Source organism: Periplaneta americana, chromosome 8 (genome assembly GCF_040183065.1).
Source record: "Periplaneta americana isolate PAMFEO1 chromosome 8, P.americana_PAMFEO1_priV1, whole genome shotgun sequence".
Taxonomy (NCBI): Eukaryota; Metazoa; Arthropoda; class Insecta; order Blattodea; family Blattidae; genus Periplaneta; species Periplaneta americana.
This window is the reverse complement of record NC_091124.1, coordinates 6,500,278-6,519,508: the sequence shown is the minus strand read 5'-3', so window position 1 is coordinate 6,519,508 and position 19,231 is coordinate 6,500,278. Positions and strand designations below refer to the sequence as shown.

The following is a 19,231-nucleotide window of genomic DNA, read 5'->3' as shown; positions in this document are numbered from 1 at the left end:
GAAGGCTTTGTTGATTCAGTTTCATTTTTATTAAAACATTTGCATTCCACTTCAATCATCCGGATCCCAGTAATCAACGTTACTTGACCAGACTTTTTTCTGGTAATTTTCGATTTTCCAAAAATAATTGGTGTTAACATGTGTAATTAACCATCTTGAAACCGAAAATCGCTTTTTTTAATTTTTGTTTGTATGTCTGTCTCTCTGTCTGGATGTTTGTTATCTTTTCACGCGATAATGGCTGAACCGCTTTATATGAAAATTGGAATATAAATTAAGTTCGTTGTAACTTAGATTTTAGGCTATATGGCATTCAAAATACTTTATTTAAAAGCGGGTTATAAGGAGGCTTGAATTAAATAAATCGAAATATCTCCCTTATTATTAATTTTCATGAAAAATGTTACATAACAAAAGTTTCTTTAAAAATAATTTCCGAAAAGTTTTATTTGATACAACATTTTGATACGACTGATATGTAATTAGATAAATGAGTTTTAAAATTACAATAACAACGCCATCTAAGGCGCTGTACTGAAATAAAAACAAATGACTTCGTCCGTAAGGGGCCTTGGACAACAACAATCGAAAGCTATTAAACATAGCCTAAGAGAATATTCCTGTGTTTGTATGAAGTAATAACGGAAGCTAATTAATTGTTTAATTATTATTTCACCATTGGAAAGTGTAGTTTCTCTAGATGGACATAATTCTACAATGTTACTACAGTAACTTCTGAAACATATAGCAAGTAATATAAAGTATACACATTAAAACTAAATGATATGTCAATCTTCATTAAACTATGGTTGCATGTAATAACAATTAAGAAACATGAATAATTTCGAGGGAAAAATTGTTCCGGAGCCGGGTGTCGAACCCGGGACCTTTGGTTTAACGTACCAACGCTCTTGATTTGCATAATACACGTCACTGTTCGTTAACAGAAAACCTCAATTTAAGTCACACGGAGTTAGTGTGCACTCGAAGTTGGTTGCTTGACGGTTGTCAGCCCACTTTGAGGTCTGTGGATATAGAGGGAAAAATTGGATCGGTGTCGGTTAGAGTTCCCGAGTAGCTCAGTGGTAGAGCGTTGGTACGTTAAACCAAAGGTCCCGGGTTCGACACCCGGCTCCGGAACAATTTTTCCCTCGAAATTATTCAAATCAACTTTACAGGGAGTTATACCTGAAAATCTTGATTTGAATTAAGAAACATGTTAAAGGAATTGTCATTGCACCAAATGATTGCTCTCTGGACCAAAATGACGGCATTTTAATTATTTAAATACAATTTAAATTAAGTAACATAATAAACGATTTATCCTTCTATCAAACACGAATGTTCCCTGGATCAAATGTCCTATTTTAATTATGTAATTACTTTATATTTATTTCTAACGGGTGCAGCGGAGCGCACGGGTACGGGTGGTTGTAACTAAAATTCTCGCTCCCAATAACTCGTCATCTTTCCGGTCTTGCTACACGTGTGCCCATCCTGACCTGCAACTCCGGACTGGCATCGAAGTTGTAGGCGGAAGGCCGCCCCTCCAGCGTGGAGAAGGCCACGTTCCCTCCGGTGAGCGGGGAGATGTCCGAGTACTCAGACGTGCAGAGGGCACGGGTCTCCTCGGGGCCCTTCCTGGTGTAGCTGCTCTCCGGCAGGCCGTAGGTGTCGCGGCATGTGGCGCTGCAACCACACAGAACCACTACACTGACCTCTGCATCTAAAAATGAAGGGTTTCAAGCCAAACGTAACTTATCTCACAATATCACAACAACGTAACTTTCTTCTCTTAATCTACGTTGCGATCAACTTAATGGTACTTGGAACGTCACGAGTCTTTATAGAACAGGAGGGTTAACAGTGTATACTTTATTTTTTTTCATGGAGTGCAGTTTTATAGAAAGGACTTTGCCGACAGACCTTCTACTACCCCCTACTAATTGATTGTCATAAATAAATGTCTTCCTTATTGTGACGGAAATCTTGTCTTCTTTTGTTAGTAACCAATCACAACCCTCGTTCAGAAGAATTGACAGGCGCCCGTCAAATCCACGTGGAGGCAGAGTTGCCGCATCCTTTCCGAATTTCAAGAATCCCGTCAGTTTCACTGCATAATTTCGAAGGTCAACAGGATTGTGGCAACTGTGCAATGTTGGAACGAGGGGACAGGATGGAATTGTCAGAGTTGTTTGTGTAGGAAGTCATAAATCTGTAAGTGGGTGTTCAAAGGAGCCACCGAACTGCACTCCTTGAAATAAAATAAGGTATAGCAGTAGCGGCCGGTGATCAAAATCCTCGGTGAGGCCAGATGCAACTAGTTTAAGTGCCTCCGATAGAAAATGTTTGTTTATGATATTAATTATTATTGTTATTATATTATTAATATCATTATTACTGTATTATTATTATTATTATTACTATTACTATTATTAGTCTATTCTTATTACTATCAATGAAAAATAATAATTTCACTCACCAAATAAGCTGTTATGCTCTAAGTTTCAATGATTGTTTCAGTGTGATGAAGCAACCCATATTATGTGTTGAAATTCCCCTTTCTTTCTTTTCTTTTTATTTTTTTCCTTTGACAGCAACAAACAAGGCCAAGAGAAGTTTATTTTGCACCACATTACCACATAACCATTTATGTTGCCCATACCAGGATGCAATAGAAACTCGCGTTTTAAGATTATGTGTCAGAAAAATTATCAGCGATGTCGTAGGTATCTCGGTAGTCTCTCTCTTTATTTAAAACTTCCTTTCTTTTAGCATTATTTCTTCTCGAAAAAGGACACTCTAACAATGAATCAACTGCACCAGCATTATTTCTCTCATTTGTTTCTGTTTATATTTTCCCGAAATACATAACAACATTGGCCCAGATTCACGAAGTACAATAGTAGAACACCCTCGCTTATGTCATAAACTGAGACATAAGGGGAGAGAATCTCGAGTGGGTTTCTGCCTGCCAAAGAGCTGGAATTTTGTTATTTATGGCCTAGTTAGGAAGACAAGTCACCATGGCTATTCCCACACCACTCTACCCTTGAGGCCGGCCCATGGATGGGACGAGTGAAACCTGACCAGGCCAGCCGAATTGTGCCTCAGCTACAACGTTTTAAGCGTAAACTCAAAGTCCGCGAAAGGACATGAAATGCATTAAGCCAAACCCGGCACGAACGATTCTGGCCTCAGGAACAAATTTTACTGCAAAACAGGTCTATATACATCAAAGTTTTCAAATGCTTCTACAGCGATATATGCTTCATTCAAATAACTAATATATTATATAAAAACACAAAATTTGATTTCAGTTAAGCCAAGTGACTGAGGCCCGGCCTCACTTGCCTCAGTCAATCAGCCGCCACTGCAGTGTAGCCTATATCTCCAATAAATGATTTCTTAGCATCGCCACACATACACTTGATTGTACTTGTCACTATCTCTGTCACTAGAGAGTTCTTGAAATTTATATTTTCCCCGCCATTCATAAAATATTTTGATATGATACCTCGACTCGCACAAAAGGGGAGATCTATAACTGAAACTAGATTAATATATTTCAGTATTATTTGTATTTATCTTGGTAATAACGAACAGTTTGACTCGTAGACATTTTGTTTTTGCAGCATTAACTTCCCATGATTGTACGAGAAGATTAGAAGAGAACGGCAGTTACGTAGACTTTCAGCTCCCCCCTACTACCAATAATGCACAACACAATGTCAATACGGCGGTTGCTGTCGTCTGCGATACAACAAACTTTTCGGTTGATTTTAGAGTTCGTAATTTTTTCCGGTTATTATATGCTTATTTAAGTTGTGTTAACTCTCGCTACTGGTTTTATATTTTATTTTATCCGTCTCAGTATTTATTTTATTATTGTAAATATTTTTGTTTTATCACTATTATTATTAATTAATTAATTAATTATTTTGTATTACAATCTTTGTATCATTTCTGTCACGATTATGCTATTATTATTATTATTATTATTATTATTATTATTATTATTATTACTATTATTTCTATCATCAGCATTATTATTTGATCTCTGTAAAATTACTGGACTGTACCCGAGCACGAGCATATGCTCATTTCGGGTATCCATACATATGTATTCATTTCAAATGTAAATTGTAAATAAATTTGAATTTGAATTTGGAAAAAAAAAAAAAAAAAAACATTAGTAGCTACATATAGACTTTGTGGGAGTACAGGAGATTGGGTTAGATGGGAATGGCGTATCGCAAATAGGATATGTACTTTGGGTCAGGAAACAACGGGAGCGGGATTCTTTATTCATAGAAGAATGAAATCAGCAGTAAAAAGATCGAACTTATCAGTATTTAGTACTTAAGGGTAGATGTCATGTCCCTACAGATACATACGTAGTACGAAATGAAAATATAAAAATTGGAAATGAGATGGAAAAATTCAAGTATCTAGGGGCAACAGTAACAAATGGAAATGACACTCTGGAGGAAATTAAACGCAGAATAAATATGGGAAATGCCTGTTATTATTCGGTTGAAAAGATTTGTCATCCAGTCTGCTTTCAAAAAATCTGAAAGTTATAATTTATAAAACAGTTATATTACCGGTTGTTCTGTATGGTTGTGAAACTTGGACTCTCACTTTGAGAGAGGAACAGAGGTTACATTTGGGGCTAAGAGGGATGAAATTACAGACTGGAGGAAGTTACACAACACAGAACTGCAAGCATTGTATTCTTCACCTGACATAATTAGGAACATTACATTCAGACGTTTGAGATGGGCAGGGCATGTAGCACGTATGGGCGAATCCAGAAATGCATTTAGAGTGTTAGTTGGGAGGTCGAAGGGAAAAAGACCTTTAGGGAGGCCGAGACGTAGATGGGAGAATAATATTAATATGGATTTGAGGGAGGTGGGATTGATGGTAGAGACTGGATTAATCTTGCTCAGGATAGAAAATAGGCAAACAGACTTAGTTTTTGGCACATAATTTTTACAGTTATAATTACAAGATTGCATTGCCACACGACGAACTTTCTTCTCTGCAAAGGAACTGATGACCTCAATAGCCCACAGATTGCACATTATTATTATTATTATTATTATTATTATTATTATTATTATTATTATTATTATTATTATTTCCCCCCTGGCCGGGAAGAGACGTATTATGTCAAAAGTGGTCCTCCTTGCATGACAGGGGCGATTTCTCAGGGCATGCTATGCTTGCTGCGCAAGCCCAATATTTTCGTAGAATGTGCATTTCTCAAAATGGGATTACGTACATTAAAATTTGTTTTGATTTTTGGAATACTGTATAGGCGTAATACCATCTGCAGGTTGCATACCGCAAGTATCGCAAAGCTTGCTCATTTCTCGGAGCTACAGGAAAGACGTAGAAACAGCGAAAATATGATGCGCGCGCAAGTGTCTTCCTCCTTAGTCCGTCCTAGGCGCACATGCTTCTGTTATGTGTTGTTTAAAGCTCTGGTCCGAGAGCTACACCAACGACTATTTAACGTTACACAGACCAGTATGTGCTGTGATTTGTGAGTGCAATGTAATTGTGTTGGCTGCTGCATGTATTATCAATTCTTAAACATTAATTTGAAGTAATGAGTTTCGAATTGTGTGTTATTGAAACCATATTATTAAATCCATTTTCCCGAAGGACTATTCAAGAGAAGACAGTCATTATAGAGAATATGTGCTCAATAAAATAAAATAAAATTAAATTAAATTAAATTAAAAAAAAGAGGTAAAGAACATTTTATTAACACATATGCCATTTTGCACAAATGAATATCTAAATTTAAAATTTTAGTATTTAACGTTTCTTGATACTGCCCTTGACCATTTATGTTTCAGGCAACTCAGAGTTGAAGAAAAGGCAGGGAAAGCAAAAAGAGAAGATACTAGATAGAACAGTGGAGACTGAAGATCAAGCTTGTCATATATATGTATTTTTTTTTCTTTTTTTTTTTTTTTTTTTGCATGTCACGTAATATTAAACTGTTAAATTTATTTAGAATTAAGTCTATTTTTGTATTATATTGTATGTTATGTCATTTTTCTTGTATACTGACGACGCCATGAATGCTTGTAATTCTATCGGCTAATAAAGATCTAATCTAATCTAATCTAATCTAATCTAATCTAATCTAATCTAATCTAATCTAATCTAATCTAATCTAATCTAATACAACAATATGCATTGGTTGGTAGGGTCGAAAAAACTAAATAAACTTTTTGTTGGCCATGTTTGTTATACTGTATTATATCGAACTTCTACATCTGATAAGCGAATATGATCCAAGACTCATAATGATTTCATAATTATAAAATAAATTATTTATGTGGGTCTGATTATTTTTATTAATTATGAATTATTATATCCTCCCATCTTCCCCTGTGAATAAAAGAGCAAGCCTAACTTTCGTGACTAGCATTCGCCCCTGTTGCATGATGACTTTATTGCCATATCATGTAACCGTAACAATGAGCTGATCAGGGGACCAGCGAATAGGGATTATAAAGAATGGACACTTCGCGTCGGTACCTTTGATGTAGCCGGACCGATTTCAATGACCTTCAAGCCAGCTAGAGCGTGAGATTCTGCTTTCTCCCTAGAGTTGGCTCTGACATCACACCAGCTAGCAGTCGACACAGCGGAAATATAACACATACAATTAATACATCTAGGTACATTATGTAGTCAAATAAAATAAATTGGATCCATAAAATAATAAATCCTTCATTAACTGTAATGTCTAGACTCTTAGAGTTCCTTTATAATGAGAGTTCAGACGTTGACCCCAACAACAATTAAAATATGTAATGATTTGATAGCGCTGAAAATGGAAAAACAAAACTCTTACGAGAAGTAAAACCATATACCTATATTATATTATATACAAATATTAAACGAATTCGATACTTAATTTTATAATGTATTATATTATTTTATAATATAATTTATGATATATGAAATATAACATATTATTATTACAACTAGTTTGTCACTGAGAAATAAGGAAAAGCTGTTAACTTGAATTTATTTGAAGCAAAGCGCCTACTGGATTATGCAATAAGGTAGGCGATGTTTGGATCCTGTGCCTTAATTCGATTCTCAATTATTATCTTAGCGTATGCTCGATTACACTACCTCTAGCGCTTGAAAGTGGAACTAGCCGCTGGCGCACAGAGAAACAAAACACAGGAAAATTCGCTCAGTGTCCATTCTTTATAATCCCTATTCGCTGAGGGGACCGTGGATTAGCTATCCATGATTTCTCGCAACGTTATGTCACTGTTTTAAGCTAATGTCTGCATTCTAGAGTAGGTCATAGAGGAACATAAAATAATTAGGCCTAGTCAAAAATTTCCAATAACATAAAGTGAGATGAAGGGTCACCTGTAATGATATCCACCCTGATTTCAGTGTGACTATGTGTTCACCGACTGCTGCTAGTCAAAGAAGGTCTTTCCAACAGCATGTTTCGGGCACTCACCTGTAGAACTGGTAAGGGATCCACGGGCCGTCCTCGCTAGTTCGCTTGTAGATGGCGAAGCTCTCGGGACGTGGAGAATAAAACCACAGGCGCACGTACGTGATATCGAACGCCTTTCCTACAATGAAACATTCATGTTAGTGCTTTTAGGGTCTGGAACTGCCATCCAACAAAAAACATAATAACAGACAGGATGATGACGGAATAACATCGACAGGTTCCAAATACAAACGTAAACTTGAATAATAAACCGTAGGTATACACTAGATACCAACATAACATTCAAGTAAAACAAAACATCTCTAAAGTTTTGTTGTTTCTTAACCCCTACCCCAGCCCAGAAAAAAAAATCAAAAAGAGAAATCTTAACCTACAGTAGGCCTATATAGCCTACTCATATGTCTGCAAAAGACAACGATGAGAAACAATCATGAGGGATACAACATTTTATTTCGTACGCAAGAGTGAATTACTATCACACTTTAATTTTATGGCGATGTATTTGACTTCCTCCCTTAGTTGTGGTCTTCGGATCTCGAATTTCTTTGACTTCTACTAGAAAATAAAACGAAGTCCTAAAACGTTGTCTTGGCAACAATGACAGACCCACAGCCTTCTGTTTCAGTCATGCAGACTACGCTGCCATAATAGAGATATCCTGAACTAGCACCAACAGATAGCGCACGTGTACTTTGAGGGATGCGCTTTGCTTGTGCATTTGTTTTTCGGTATGTATGTATTTATTTATACTGCAAGTGGGCAAGCACCCGGTGGCAGTGGTATATACAATATTAACAATACACAATAAAATGATAACCAATACACAATAAAATTTACAATACACAATCCAATTTTACAACACATATACAATTTTACACACAATACAATAATAATACACAATACAATTTAACACAATAATAATAAAACATAAAATAAAATACCTAATTTTACAATACAACCTACATAATTATCTATAGGTCCTACATAAGTTTCAATAGTCTTTCACTTTACTCTCATCTCATTCCCTGTAGTGGCACTATGACGCATTTCACTGACACTTTAGCACACATTTCACTGACACTATAGAACACATTTCATTGACGCTATAAATTATCACTGATCGGAACTGTTCACTGCACTGTAAAACCATAACTTCACTGACTCACCTCGCTTCACTGATACAACAGTTCAAATAAGTCAAATAATTACATCCTTATGCATACTTATAAACAGAACTACATTTAAACTAAACATTTCTAGTCTAAGGCCCTCTTACACGCTAGTTTTAAATAATTTACAATTCAAACCAAGGAAGTAAACTCGTCAGCCTAGATAAATACATGTCACCTTAAAAAAATTAAATGTTGAATGTCACCTTAATTTTAATTTTCACTTTATATACAACTTTTTAAATTATTCTTGAATCTCCTTAAGGAAGGACAGCCCTCAAAGACCGCTGCAGGTAGGTCATTCCAGTCATTTATAGTTCTATTTAAAAATGAGAATTTACCTACATCCGTTTTCTGTTTCCTACATTTGATTTTAAAATCATGATCGTTCCTACCATAGTACGTTGGCTTTTCTAACCGAGCCGTTATGTCTACCCATGCTTTCTGACCTAGATGTGCTCTATACAATGATGTTATTCTAGTTTTCCTACGTCTGTTTTCCAAAGTTTCCCATTTAAGTTCTGAAGGTATTTTTTTATTTTTCTCAATTTTATTGTTTTTTTATTTATTTTATTTTACTGGGTTATTTTACGACGCTGTATCAACATCTAGGTTATTTAGCGTCTGAATGGAATGAAGGTGATAATGCCGGTGAAATGAGTCCGGGGTCCAGCACCGAAAGTTACCCAGCATTTGCTCGTATTGGGTTGATGGAAAACCCCGGAAAAAACCTCAACCAGGTAACTTGCCCCGACCGGGATTCGAACCCGGGCCACCTGGTTTCGCAGCCAGACGCGCTGACCGTTACTCCACAGGTGTGGTATATAAACATTGAGGATTTACGTAGTGTATTAGTATATTAAATACTCTTAAAAACAATTCAAAATGCCGCATTTTTGTTGTGTTCCTATATGTAAAAACCAGGGAAAGCCCGGTCCCGAAATATTCTGAATATATGCTTTAAACCTTAAACATTTAACTAATTAAATTGCGCCTCGAAAGTCACAAATATTAGCCTAGTTCAAGTAAAGAAATGCTGGCTACAGTTCTAATTTGGAAGTGTAAAAAGGAAAATTAATAAAAACATATGCAATCTCGACAGCAAGCTATGTTAGCTTTAATTATATTCAGTACTTCTAGGAGTTTGCGAAGTTTACGCCTGCAATAAACTCTCGATTAACTGGGATGTTTATTATCCAGGACGATCCATAGTGAAATCCATTTCGTGAATAATGTTTTTAATGTGCTGTAGAGTAATTATTAAAACCATGTTTTTACTTCAAATTTTCAAAATCATCGTCCACAGTATTCAAAACTGCATGACCTTAACCTACAAAACACAGGAATAATCGTGCAAATCAAGATTTCAGGTATAACTCCCTGTAAAGTTGATTTGAATAATTTCGAGGGAAAAATTGTTCCGGAGCCGGGTATCGAACCCGGGACCTTTGGTTTAACGTACCAACGCTCTACCACTGAGCTACCCGGGAACTCTAACCGACACCGATCCAATTTTTCCCTCTATATCCACAGACCTCAAAGTGGGCTGACAAGCGTCAAGCAACCAACTTCGAGTGCACACTAACTCCGTGTGACTTAAATTGTGGTTTTCTGTTAACGAACAGTGACGTGTATTATGCAAATCAAGATTTCAGGTATAACTCCCTGTAAAGTTGATTTGAATAATTTCGAGGGAAAAATTGTTCCGGAGCCGGGTATCGAACCCGGGACCTTTGGTTTAACGTACCAACGCTCTACCACTGAGCTACCCGGGAACTCTAACCGACACCGATCCAATTTTTCCCTCTATATCCACAGACCTCAAAGTGGGCTGACAAGCGTCAAGCAACCAACTTCGAGTGCACACTAACTCCGTGTGACTTAAATTGTGGTTTTCTGTTAACGAACAGTGACGTGTATTATGCAAATCAAGATTTCAGGTATAACTCCCTGTAAAGTTGATTTGAATAATTTCGAGGGAAAAATTGTTCCGGAGCCGGGTATCGTGATAAGGAATAATCGTGATATTACTGCGATCATATTATATCATCTTATCAAACATTGCATTTGATCTTTCTGCAACTAGAGAAAAAAAATACGAAGAATTCAGTCTCGATAGTCCCTTTCCTATGAAAAAAAAAACACACATTGATGGCTGCATATCCTGTTTTTAGCGTTTTTTACAATACTAATGATTAAAGAGGTAATATTCATCTACTACAAAGTTCCTATTTTATTTATTTATTTGTTTTATTCGTGCCCCTCGTTCTCAAAGTGCTCGTTTAAGTTCATGTATCTATATTCTGCATATTGCAGATTTTCCCATCCATCTCATAGAGGGAATGCCTGAGTATTATACAAGTTTACACTATTATTTATTGTTAATTAAATTAAATTATGAGGTAAGAAAATACTGAATTGTATTAAATTATACTAGGTTATACAAAACAATTATAAATATAATTTTGACACGCACAGAAAACCAACAAGCGGGAAAATGTAATCAACTGTAGCATATGACAAAACATAGCCCTACAACATGTTGCGCCGCATGGAACGCTCCTGCCATGTAACGGTAAAATTTTGCATAAGATATCCCTATTAATTTTACTATTTTATACTCTACACTTTTTTTTTTCTTTATTGTGCTAAAACAGCATGTTCCATTGCATACAATATTTGCAATACTATATGCTATGTTTATGTTACATATCCAAAATTTAAAATAAATATAAACTATCTACTCTGCACAATATATTATCAACTAGCAATTATAAATCTTATGCTTAAGTACATTACAAATGCACAATTAATTAATGCATCACAATTACACATTACACATCCACAATTAAATTATCTATGTACTATACAGAATCAATCCGCTCGCCATTTACAAAGCTTATGCCTAAATGCATTATCAGAAATTTTTTTTTTTTACAAGTGTTGCAATATTACATATTATGTTTAATATATTTATATGTTATTTTTATGTTACATACATGTTCACAGTCATTTAACAATACACTATTGCAATAGACGGAGTCATATTTGAATTGTACATCACAGATCCACAATTTAAAATCTTATAATTGTATGCTTGTTTGGATTCATGTTTACAAAGTGTTGTACTTATTTGTGTTCATGTTTATAATGTGTTAAAGTCTATTGATTGTATGAATGTTTTGAATTGTTTGTAGTGTTTCAAAATGAGTTGATCTTGAGCAACTGGCCACTTTCCATGATTCATTACTATTTGATGTCTGAAGATGTCCCTCTGCTGCTGAAGTTTTCTACACCTGTATATTACATGATCCACAGTTTGGGCCTCTTGAAGACAGGAGCATGTGGCATCATTTATTATCCTAAATCTTTGGAGATAGGATTTTAGTATGCCGTGTCCAGTTACCATAGCTGCAATTGAAGGCGTCATTATTATCCTATTCTGTCTTAATCTCTGTCGAACCGATGGGAAGAAGGTCCTGCAGACAGCCCCTTTGGTCGCACTAGTCCATTCTTCCTGCCATTTTGCTAATCCTTCTTCTTTGATCTTTCCAATAATAGCAGTTTTGGGTTTTTTAGTGTATATTAATTCTTTATATTCTTCTGCTGCTGCTTTCTTGGCTAGCTTGTCTGCCATCTCGTTCCCAGGAATTCCCACATGGGCTTTAATCCATCCAAAATGAATTTGCCAATGGAGATCCTGGAGTCTCTTAACTTGGTTTCTGATTAGTTCTATTATATAGCTATGGTTGCGGCTGTTCCTGAGTAGAGCTATAGTGATTTGGCTATCTGTGAAAACTGCCACTGTTCTTTCCTCTGGTATGATATTTAGTCTATTAAGTTCTTCTATAGCTTTTAAGATGGCCATCTGTTCCGCCTGATTATTTGAACAGTCACTGTGAAGTCTGTTCTTCATGGTGTGAATTAATGTGCCCTGTTTGTAAAATGCGGCTGCTGCTCCCACTTTCTCTTGAATTTTGCTTCCATCTGTGTATATTTCCACAGCATATGTGAAAGAATTCTTCACTTCACCTATTGTTATCCTGTCAGCTGGATGTGGCCAGTATCTTACTTGAAGTGGTCTGTCGTAATCTTCAGGGTCTTCATTGCTTTCGTGCGTTGCTTGATAGATTTTCACAGATTCTGCTATGCTTATACCTATAGGTCTAACTCCGGCAACGACACAAGATGCTTCAAAGGACAGTGTTCTATGAGCTTTGGCTATTTTGATATTCATTATTCTCTATACTCTTTGTAGTTTATTTAGATTCTTCTGTTTTTGCAGGGCTTCACTCCAAACTGAACACCCGTATGTCAGCATCGGTATTATTGCTCCTTTATAGATAATTTTCAAAGCACGATGTCCTAAACCCCATTGTAGTTTCGCTGTTCTACTCAGCATATTTACGACTTGAGTTGTTTTCTCTGTTATTTTATCAATGTGTTTCCCAAAGTTGAATTTTGCGTCGAAATAAATTCCTAAATACTTCAATTCTGTAACTTGTTCAAGTGTCTTGTGATTTAGATATATTTTAGTCTTCTCAGCGTGATCTTTCCTCTTTTTTGATATTACTAAGACTTTCGACTTGCTATCGTTGAATTCAACTTTGTTTTGATAAGCCCAATTTTGAATTTTGTAAATATCTGAATTAGCATAATTTTCAGATTCTATGCGTGTAGCTCCTTTAGTCAAGACTACAAGATCATCTGCAAATGCGACGATGTGGGAGTGTTTTGATAAATTTATGTTAAACAAGGAATTGTACATAATGTTCCAAAAACCTGGCCCACAGCAAGATCCCTGTGGGCACCCCTTGTTTACTTTTTTTACAACTTTATGAGTATTTGTCTGCAATGTGGCATATCTGTCACTGAAATAACTTTGTGTCAGCTTATATAGATTTTTAGGACATTTCAGTTCTTTCAGATTTTTTAGAATACTTGGCCACCAGGCTGCATCAAATGCACCTCTTACATCTAGACTGACCATAGTTACACAGTTCTTTTCTCTTATACTTTGTAAAATAAACTTTTTAACATCCATAGCAGCATCTACTGTTCCTTTTTGTGGAGTAAAGCCATATTGATTAGGATTCATCAAGGAGTGTGAATAAATTTTATGTAGTATTCTATCAATTAAAAGCTTTTCGAGTACTTTCCCCGCTACATTAATTAGGCTTATAGGTCTATACTTAGAAACTTCTCTGCTTTGATCTTTTCCTGGTTTGGTTATAGGTATTATGACAGATTTTTTCCAGATCTTTGGAAAGTATCCCCTCACTAAGCATTCGTTATAAATGTTTGTTATAAAGGAAGGAAAAAGCTCGAAGACCCTCAAAAGAATCTCGCTGCTAATCCCGTCCTCGCCAGGGGCTTTCTTCGGGTTGAAGTTTTTGATGACAGTAAATATCTCCTCTCCAGTAAAGATTCTGTCGTCATTCTCTTCAGAAGGTTCTACAGTTTGTTTCCTTATTTCTCTTTGATGATCGCTGTCACTCTTTTCGCTATCATCAGGAACAAAATAGTCCAACATATATCCCATTGTGCTTTCCATGTCTTCAGTATATGTGCCATTAGATTTTTGTATTGTTGAGAGTATGCATTGACTTCGTATTTTTCCAGCTGATATTTTATATGCCTTGTTCCACGGATTTGAACTTGTTGTAGAGCAGAATTGTTTCCATGACTTTGTTTTCTCTTGTTGTATATGTGATTGATATAGTCGTTTCTCTTCTATATACTGTGTTTTCCTTTGAAGTCTTAAATTTTCGTTATTTTGCGTTCTCTGATAGCGTCTTCTCATAGCATTTACTTTCTTGCGGTGTACTGTTAGAAGGTCATTCCACCATGGCACGGATCTGCCTTTGGATGGTTTTTTCCTGTTTTTAGAAATTCTGAAAGTATAATTGCATGCAGATTTTATACATGAGAATAATTCGTTAATTAAGTCTTCAGTGTCCATCCTGTTAATAATATTGTCGCTTAATTCTACATCTAGTATTTTTGGATCGCTGCTCTTTGCTAATTGGAACTTATTTGTTATGTTATCTATCAAAGAGGAGTCGAACTTTGGGTAATCCTCCCTATTTACTATGTATTTTATGCCTCCGCAGGTCTCTTGTGTGGTATCAGGGATGGTTCTTGAATCGTTAGTTTCTATCCGGAACGTTATTATTTTATGATCGGAACAGCTTTCTTCCTCACCACTATTCCACTCCGTTATATGTCGGACCATTGTGTTGTTGGAGATTGTTAGGTCTATTCGACTGCGGCTTCTCACTGTTTCGAATGTAGGCAATCCGTTGTCTTCATTGTTAATATATAGGTTGCTAGTAGTTAGATATTCTTCCAGCTTCTTTCCGCGGTGATTAGTTAACGTGTCAAACCACATGTGACTTCGTGCATTAGTATCGGCTGCAATTAGTAATCTTTTTCCCTTGGTAAAGTTCACTATAGTTTCTAATTTTCTCGTATCTTCATCCATATCTTCATTAATATCGAAATATTTGCTCACAACATAGAATCCAAATTTGTACCAGTTGACTTCCACTACCACACAGTCCGCATCTGAAAGCTGATTAATCATTATTGTATCCATCTCGCTATTATTAACAATAATTGCAGATCTCTTCCTACCATTTCCATGAGTAAAAGTTTTGAAATTTTTAGGGATTCCTGCCGGTTGGTTGTTAATTAGGTAGGGTTCTTGAACAAAGGTCAAGTCAATATTACGTGCACTGATTAACTGAATTAGATTGCTTGTGGCTGCTCTAGAATGCTGTGCATTTACCTGAATACATTGTATAGGTTTTGTTTGCGGAACTACGAAGCTATTGCCAATGTGCTCCAAGATCGCAATCCCGCCATCAAGCGGCAGTTGGTGGAACTTGGTTTGTAGACTACAATGGATCAGACAATACAGATAGTGAAGGCATAAGAAATGCATTGCATAGTGAAAACAATACATTAAAATAGTTAATAAAAACATTTTAAGAGCCAATATAAATACATTATTTCATTATGTAAGGGTTGAAAGGCGCACACGTGCGTACTATAGACTGTAAGGACATAGTAAGTATTTCCTAAATTTAAAAATATTATTTGTATAGGCCATTCATTATCTCGTGAAACCTACTTGTGCGTAAGGGAAAGAAACTTAACTCCTTTCCTCCCTATGCTTCCACTTGTAGCTAGCTAGCTTACTTACCCCCATCACGAGGTTCTTACTCAGAGCTAGACTACGACGCACGCTTCCATTTGGTTTCACGAAATGACGAGTCACCTGTATCTTTGGCAAACTTATACATATTATTGTCCACACCTGTGGAGTAACGGTTAGCACGTCTAGCCGCGAAACCAGGTGGCCCGGGTTCGATTCCCGTTTGGGGCAAGTTACCTGGTTGAGGTTTTTTCCGGGGTTTTCCCTCAACCCAATATGAGCAAATGCTGGGTAACTTTCGGTGTTGGACCCCGGACTCATTTCACCGGCATTATCATCTTCATCTCATTCAGACGCTAAATAACCTAAGATGTTGATAAAGCGTCGTAAAATAACCTACTAAAATAAAATATACATATTATTCCAAAAGCATGTAGGTTGTGCTCATCATAATAATAAACTGTTTATATTACGACTATCGTAAGTATGAAAATCGCTATTTTGATAAAAAAAAATCAGAAAGATTAGTACGAATGAATTCCAATACTTTAGATCGTAAACAGTAGGAAGGTTATAACGTAGAAAATATTCCCTACCAGAGGTTCAGCTATCGACACCTGCTTTGCACGTGACAATACGTTTTTGGGCTATGAAAATGTCATTCAACACGGTGCCGGTACCCAGAAGCAAAAGTCTAGACTTGACTAGTGCATAATAAAAAGACAGCTAGTAACACATCATGGATTTGATAACAGATACTCTTAAGTTTGGAAATTAAGCTTATGTCTCGAAGACGATCCAGACCTAGATCATTTTAATTTTGATAAATTTAAAAATAAAAATTAAGCAAATCGTTTAATATCTACTCATGTCCCTTTTCTTTATTTTTCTTATTATCAATATACCGGTATTTATTCATTCAGACTTATAATCTGTTCTTGGCTTTGATTCTCTGGTTGTTATCTTAATACCTTATCTTGTAATTTTATCCAATTCTTGTTATACTGTATTTTACTACAAAATAGATTCATAGGAACTGCCCCAAACACGAGCTTGCCTTTTGTTTTCTTTTCTGTCCCTTTTTGGTTGTATTTTAATAAGTTGTATTAGAAGATGGTGTAAAGGGGTGTCTCATCTATCTGTTGGCTCCATCCAGTGGAAGATAGTAGAAGTAAAATTTAAATAGTTTATTTTAAAGTTGGTGTTTTCAGAAACGGGGATGTTTTATGCACATAATTATACTTTCCGCCAGATGCGTGAAGTAATTAGTTATTCCTCCAACCATTTTAGTGTGCCGATACATGCCTGGAGTAATTAGTATCCCGGGCAAAAACAGGTGGAGGCAAGATACATTTCTACATCAACGCTTCTAGTGTTTGAAACTGGAAAGTCAATAACTTTCGCATCCATGACATTAGTAGCATAATCCACTGTCCTCGATGCAGTCGCTGGAAGGAATTTCCTGGAGATTTAGGATGAATTCTAAATATTGCGTGGGCAAATCGTGGCCACATCGAGTTGAGAGGCCAGTAGCATACGCAGGCCTGCCATCGCTGGCAAGTCCAGGAACTGAACACATCTGCCTGCTCCCATGGCTCTGCGAGCACACCACATGGCCGGCCCCTTGTTCCATGCCGATACTGCACGCAACCAATTATTATGCTTTCTCGTTTTGAGCATCAAGTTCCACAGTAAATAAATCCATTGCTTGTAGATGGACTGATTCTCCGTAACACGAATGGACCATGATTCCGACTCCAACTCTGTGGTGGTGGTGGTGATGTTGTTGTTGGTGGTGTTGGTGGTGGTGGTGGTGGTGGTGTTGTTGTTGTTGGTGGTGGTGGTGGTGGTGGTGGTGATGTTGGTGGTGGTGTTGTTGTTGGTGGTGGTGGTGGTGGTGTTGTTGTTGGTGGTGGTGTTGTTGGTGGTATTGTTGGTGGTGGTGATGGTGGTGGTAGTGGTGGTGGTGGCGGTGGTGATGATGATGGTGGTGGTGGTGTTGTTGTTGTTGGTGGTATTGTTGTTGTTGGTGGTGGTGGTGGTGTTGATGATGGTGGTGGTGGTGGCGATGATGATGGTGGTGGTGGTGTTGGTGGTGTTGTTGGTGGTGGTGTTGGTGGTGATGATGCTGTTGTTGGTGGTAGTGATGGTGGTGGTAGTGGTGGTGGTGATGATGATGGTGATGGTGGTGTTGTTGTTGGTGGTGGTAGTGGTGGTGGTGATGAGATGTGGTAGTGGTGGTGGTGGTAGTGGTGGTGGTGGTGATGATGGTGGTGGTGGTAGTGGTGGTGGTGGTGTTGGTGGTGGTAGTGGTGGTGGTGATGGGATGTGGTAGTGGTGGTGGTAGTGGTGGTGGTGGTGGTAGTGGTGGTGGTGGTGATGGTGGTGGTGGTGGTGGTGGTGATGGTGGTAGTGGTGATGGTGGTGGTGGTAGTGGTGGTGATGGTGGTGGTGATAGTGGTAGTGGTGGTGGTGGTAGTAGTGGTGGTGATGGTGGTAGTGGTAGTGGTGGTGGTGGTGATGTGGTGGTAGTGGTGGTGGTGATGATGGTAGTGGTGGTGATGATGATGATGATGGTGGTGGTGATGGATCATGATATTATTATTATTATTATTATTATTATTATTATTATTATTATTATCAGGTGTGATTTTTCAATTGAAATGATATTTTTGGAATGTATCAACATACCGGTAATGTAAGTCTTGTGAAAGATCTGTGTTACGTACATTCGAGACAAGTTTTATTAGAAAGATACGTTAGTCACAGTTACTGAGTAAAATATAATGAGAAGTAGAGAGTGTGTTCCAATTACAATTTACACATGATACAGCAAGACGCAGATTCAGTGTTCCAGGTATTCCTGTGCTATGCCACGGAACTGCACGACGCAGCATACTCACGTGTACAGAGCTCAGAAATTATTAAACCCAGAGGCTGAGTTCGAGTTCATTGCAGTTGAAATCATTTTTCATTGCACACGATTCTTCACCATATTTCTCTATTTCATATGCCCGTTCTCTCATTCCTCCCCGCTCTCTCTCTCTCTCTGTATTTGTCCTTCCTTCTCTGTCTCCCGTCCTTTTTCTCTCCCCCACCTATTTTGATCTTTTTCTATTTCTTCCTCAATTTCTAAATTTTCCCTCCACTTTTTTCTCTCTTTTACACACAGAGAAACACATTTAGACGTGACTCGAGAAATCTGGCGTGTGAACATCTGATAGATAGCTTTGCCAACTGATCGTGAAGAAAAATGTTACATGAGTAAAAGAAAAACCTTGTGATGTAAAAAAAAAAAAAGCTAGATTGAATCGAAATCAAATACACCTCTAAAAATGCGAGAATATTACCAAAAATTGCACATACAAAAACATGCTATATTAGTGC

The 19,231-nt window shown here is 37.0% G+C and overlaps 1 protein-coding gene across 1 annotated transcript in view; it reads right to left on the bottom strand.

The window, feature by feature from the left end:
- The window catches only part of LanB2 (laminin subunit gamma-1), a 219,832-nt gene that overhangs the window by 134,833 nt on the left and 65,768 nt on the right, over positions 1-19,231 (bottom strand). Inside the window, exons 3-4 of the mRNA XM_069832299.1 lie at positions 7,517-7,634; positions 1,503-1,689 (exon numbers count right to left, since the gene is read on the bottom strand). Coding sequence (XP_069688400.1) covers positions 1,503-1,689; positions 7,517-7,634 — 305 coding nt within the window. The remainder of the gene's footprint in view (positions 1-1,502; positions 1,690-7,516; positions 7,635-19,231) is intronic.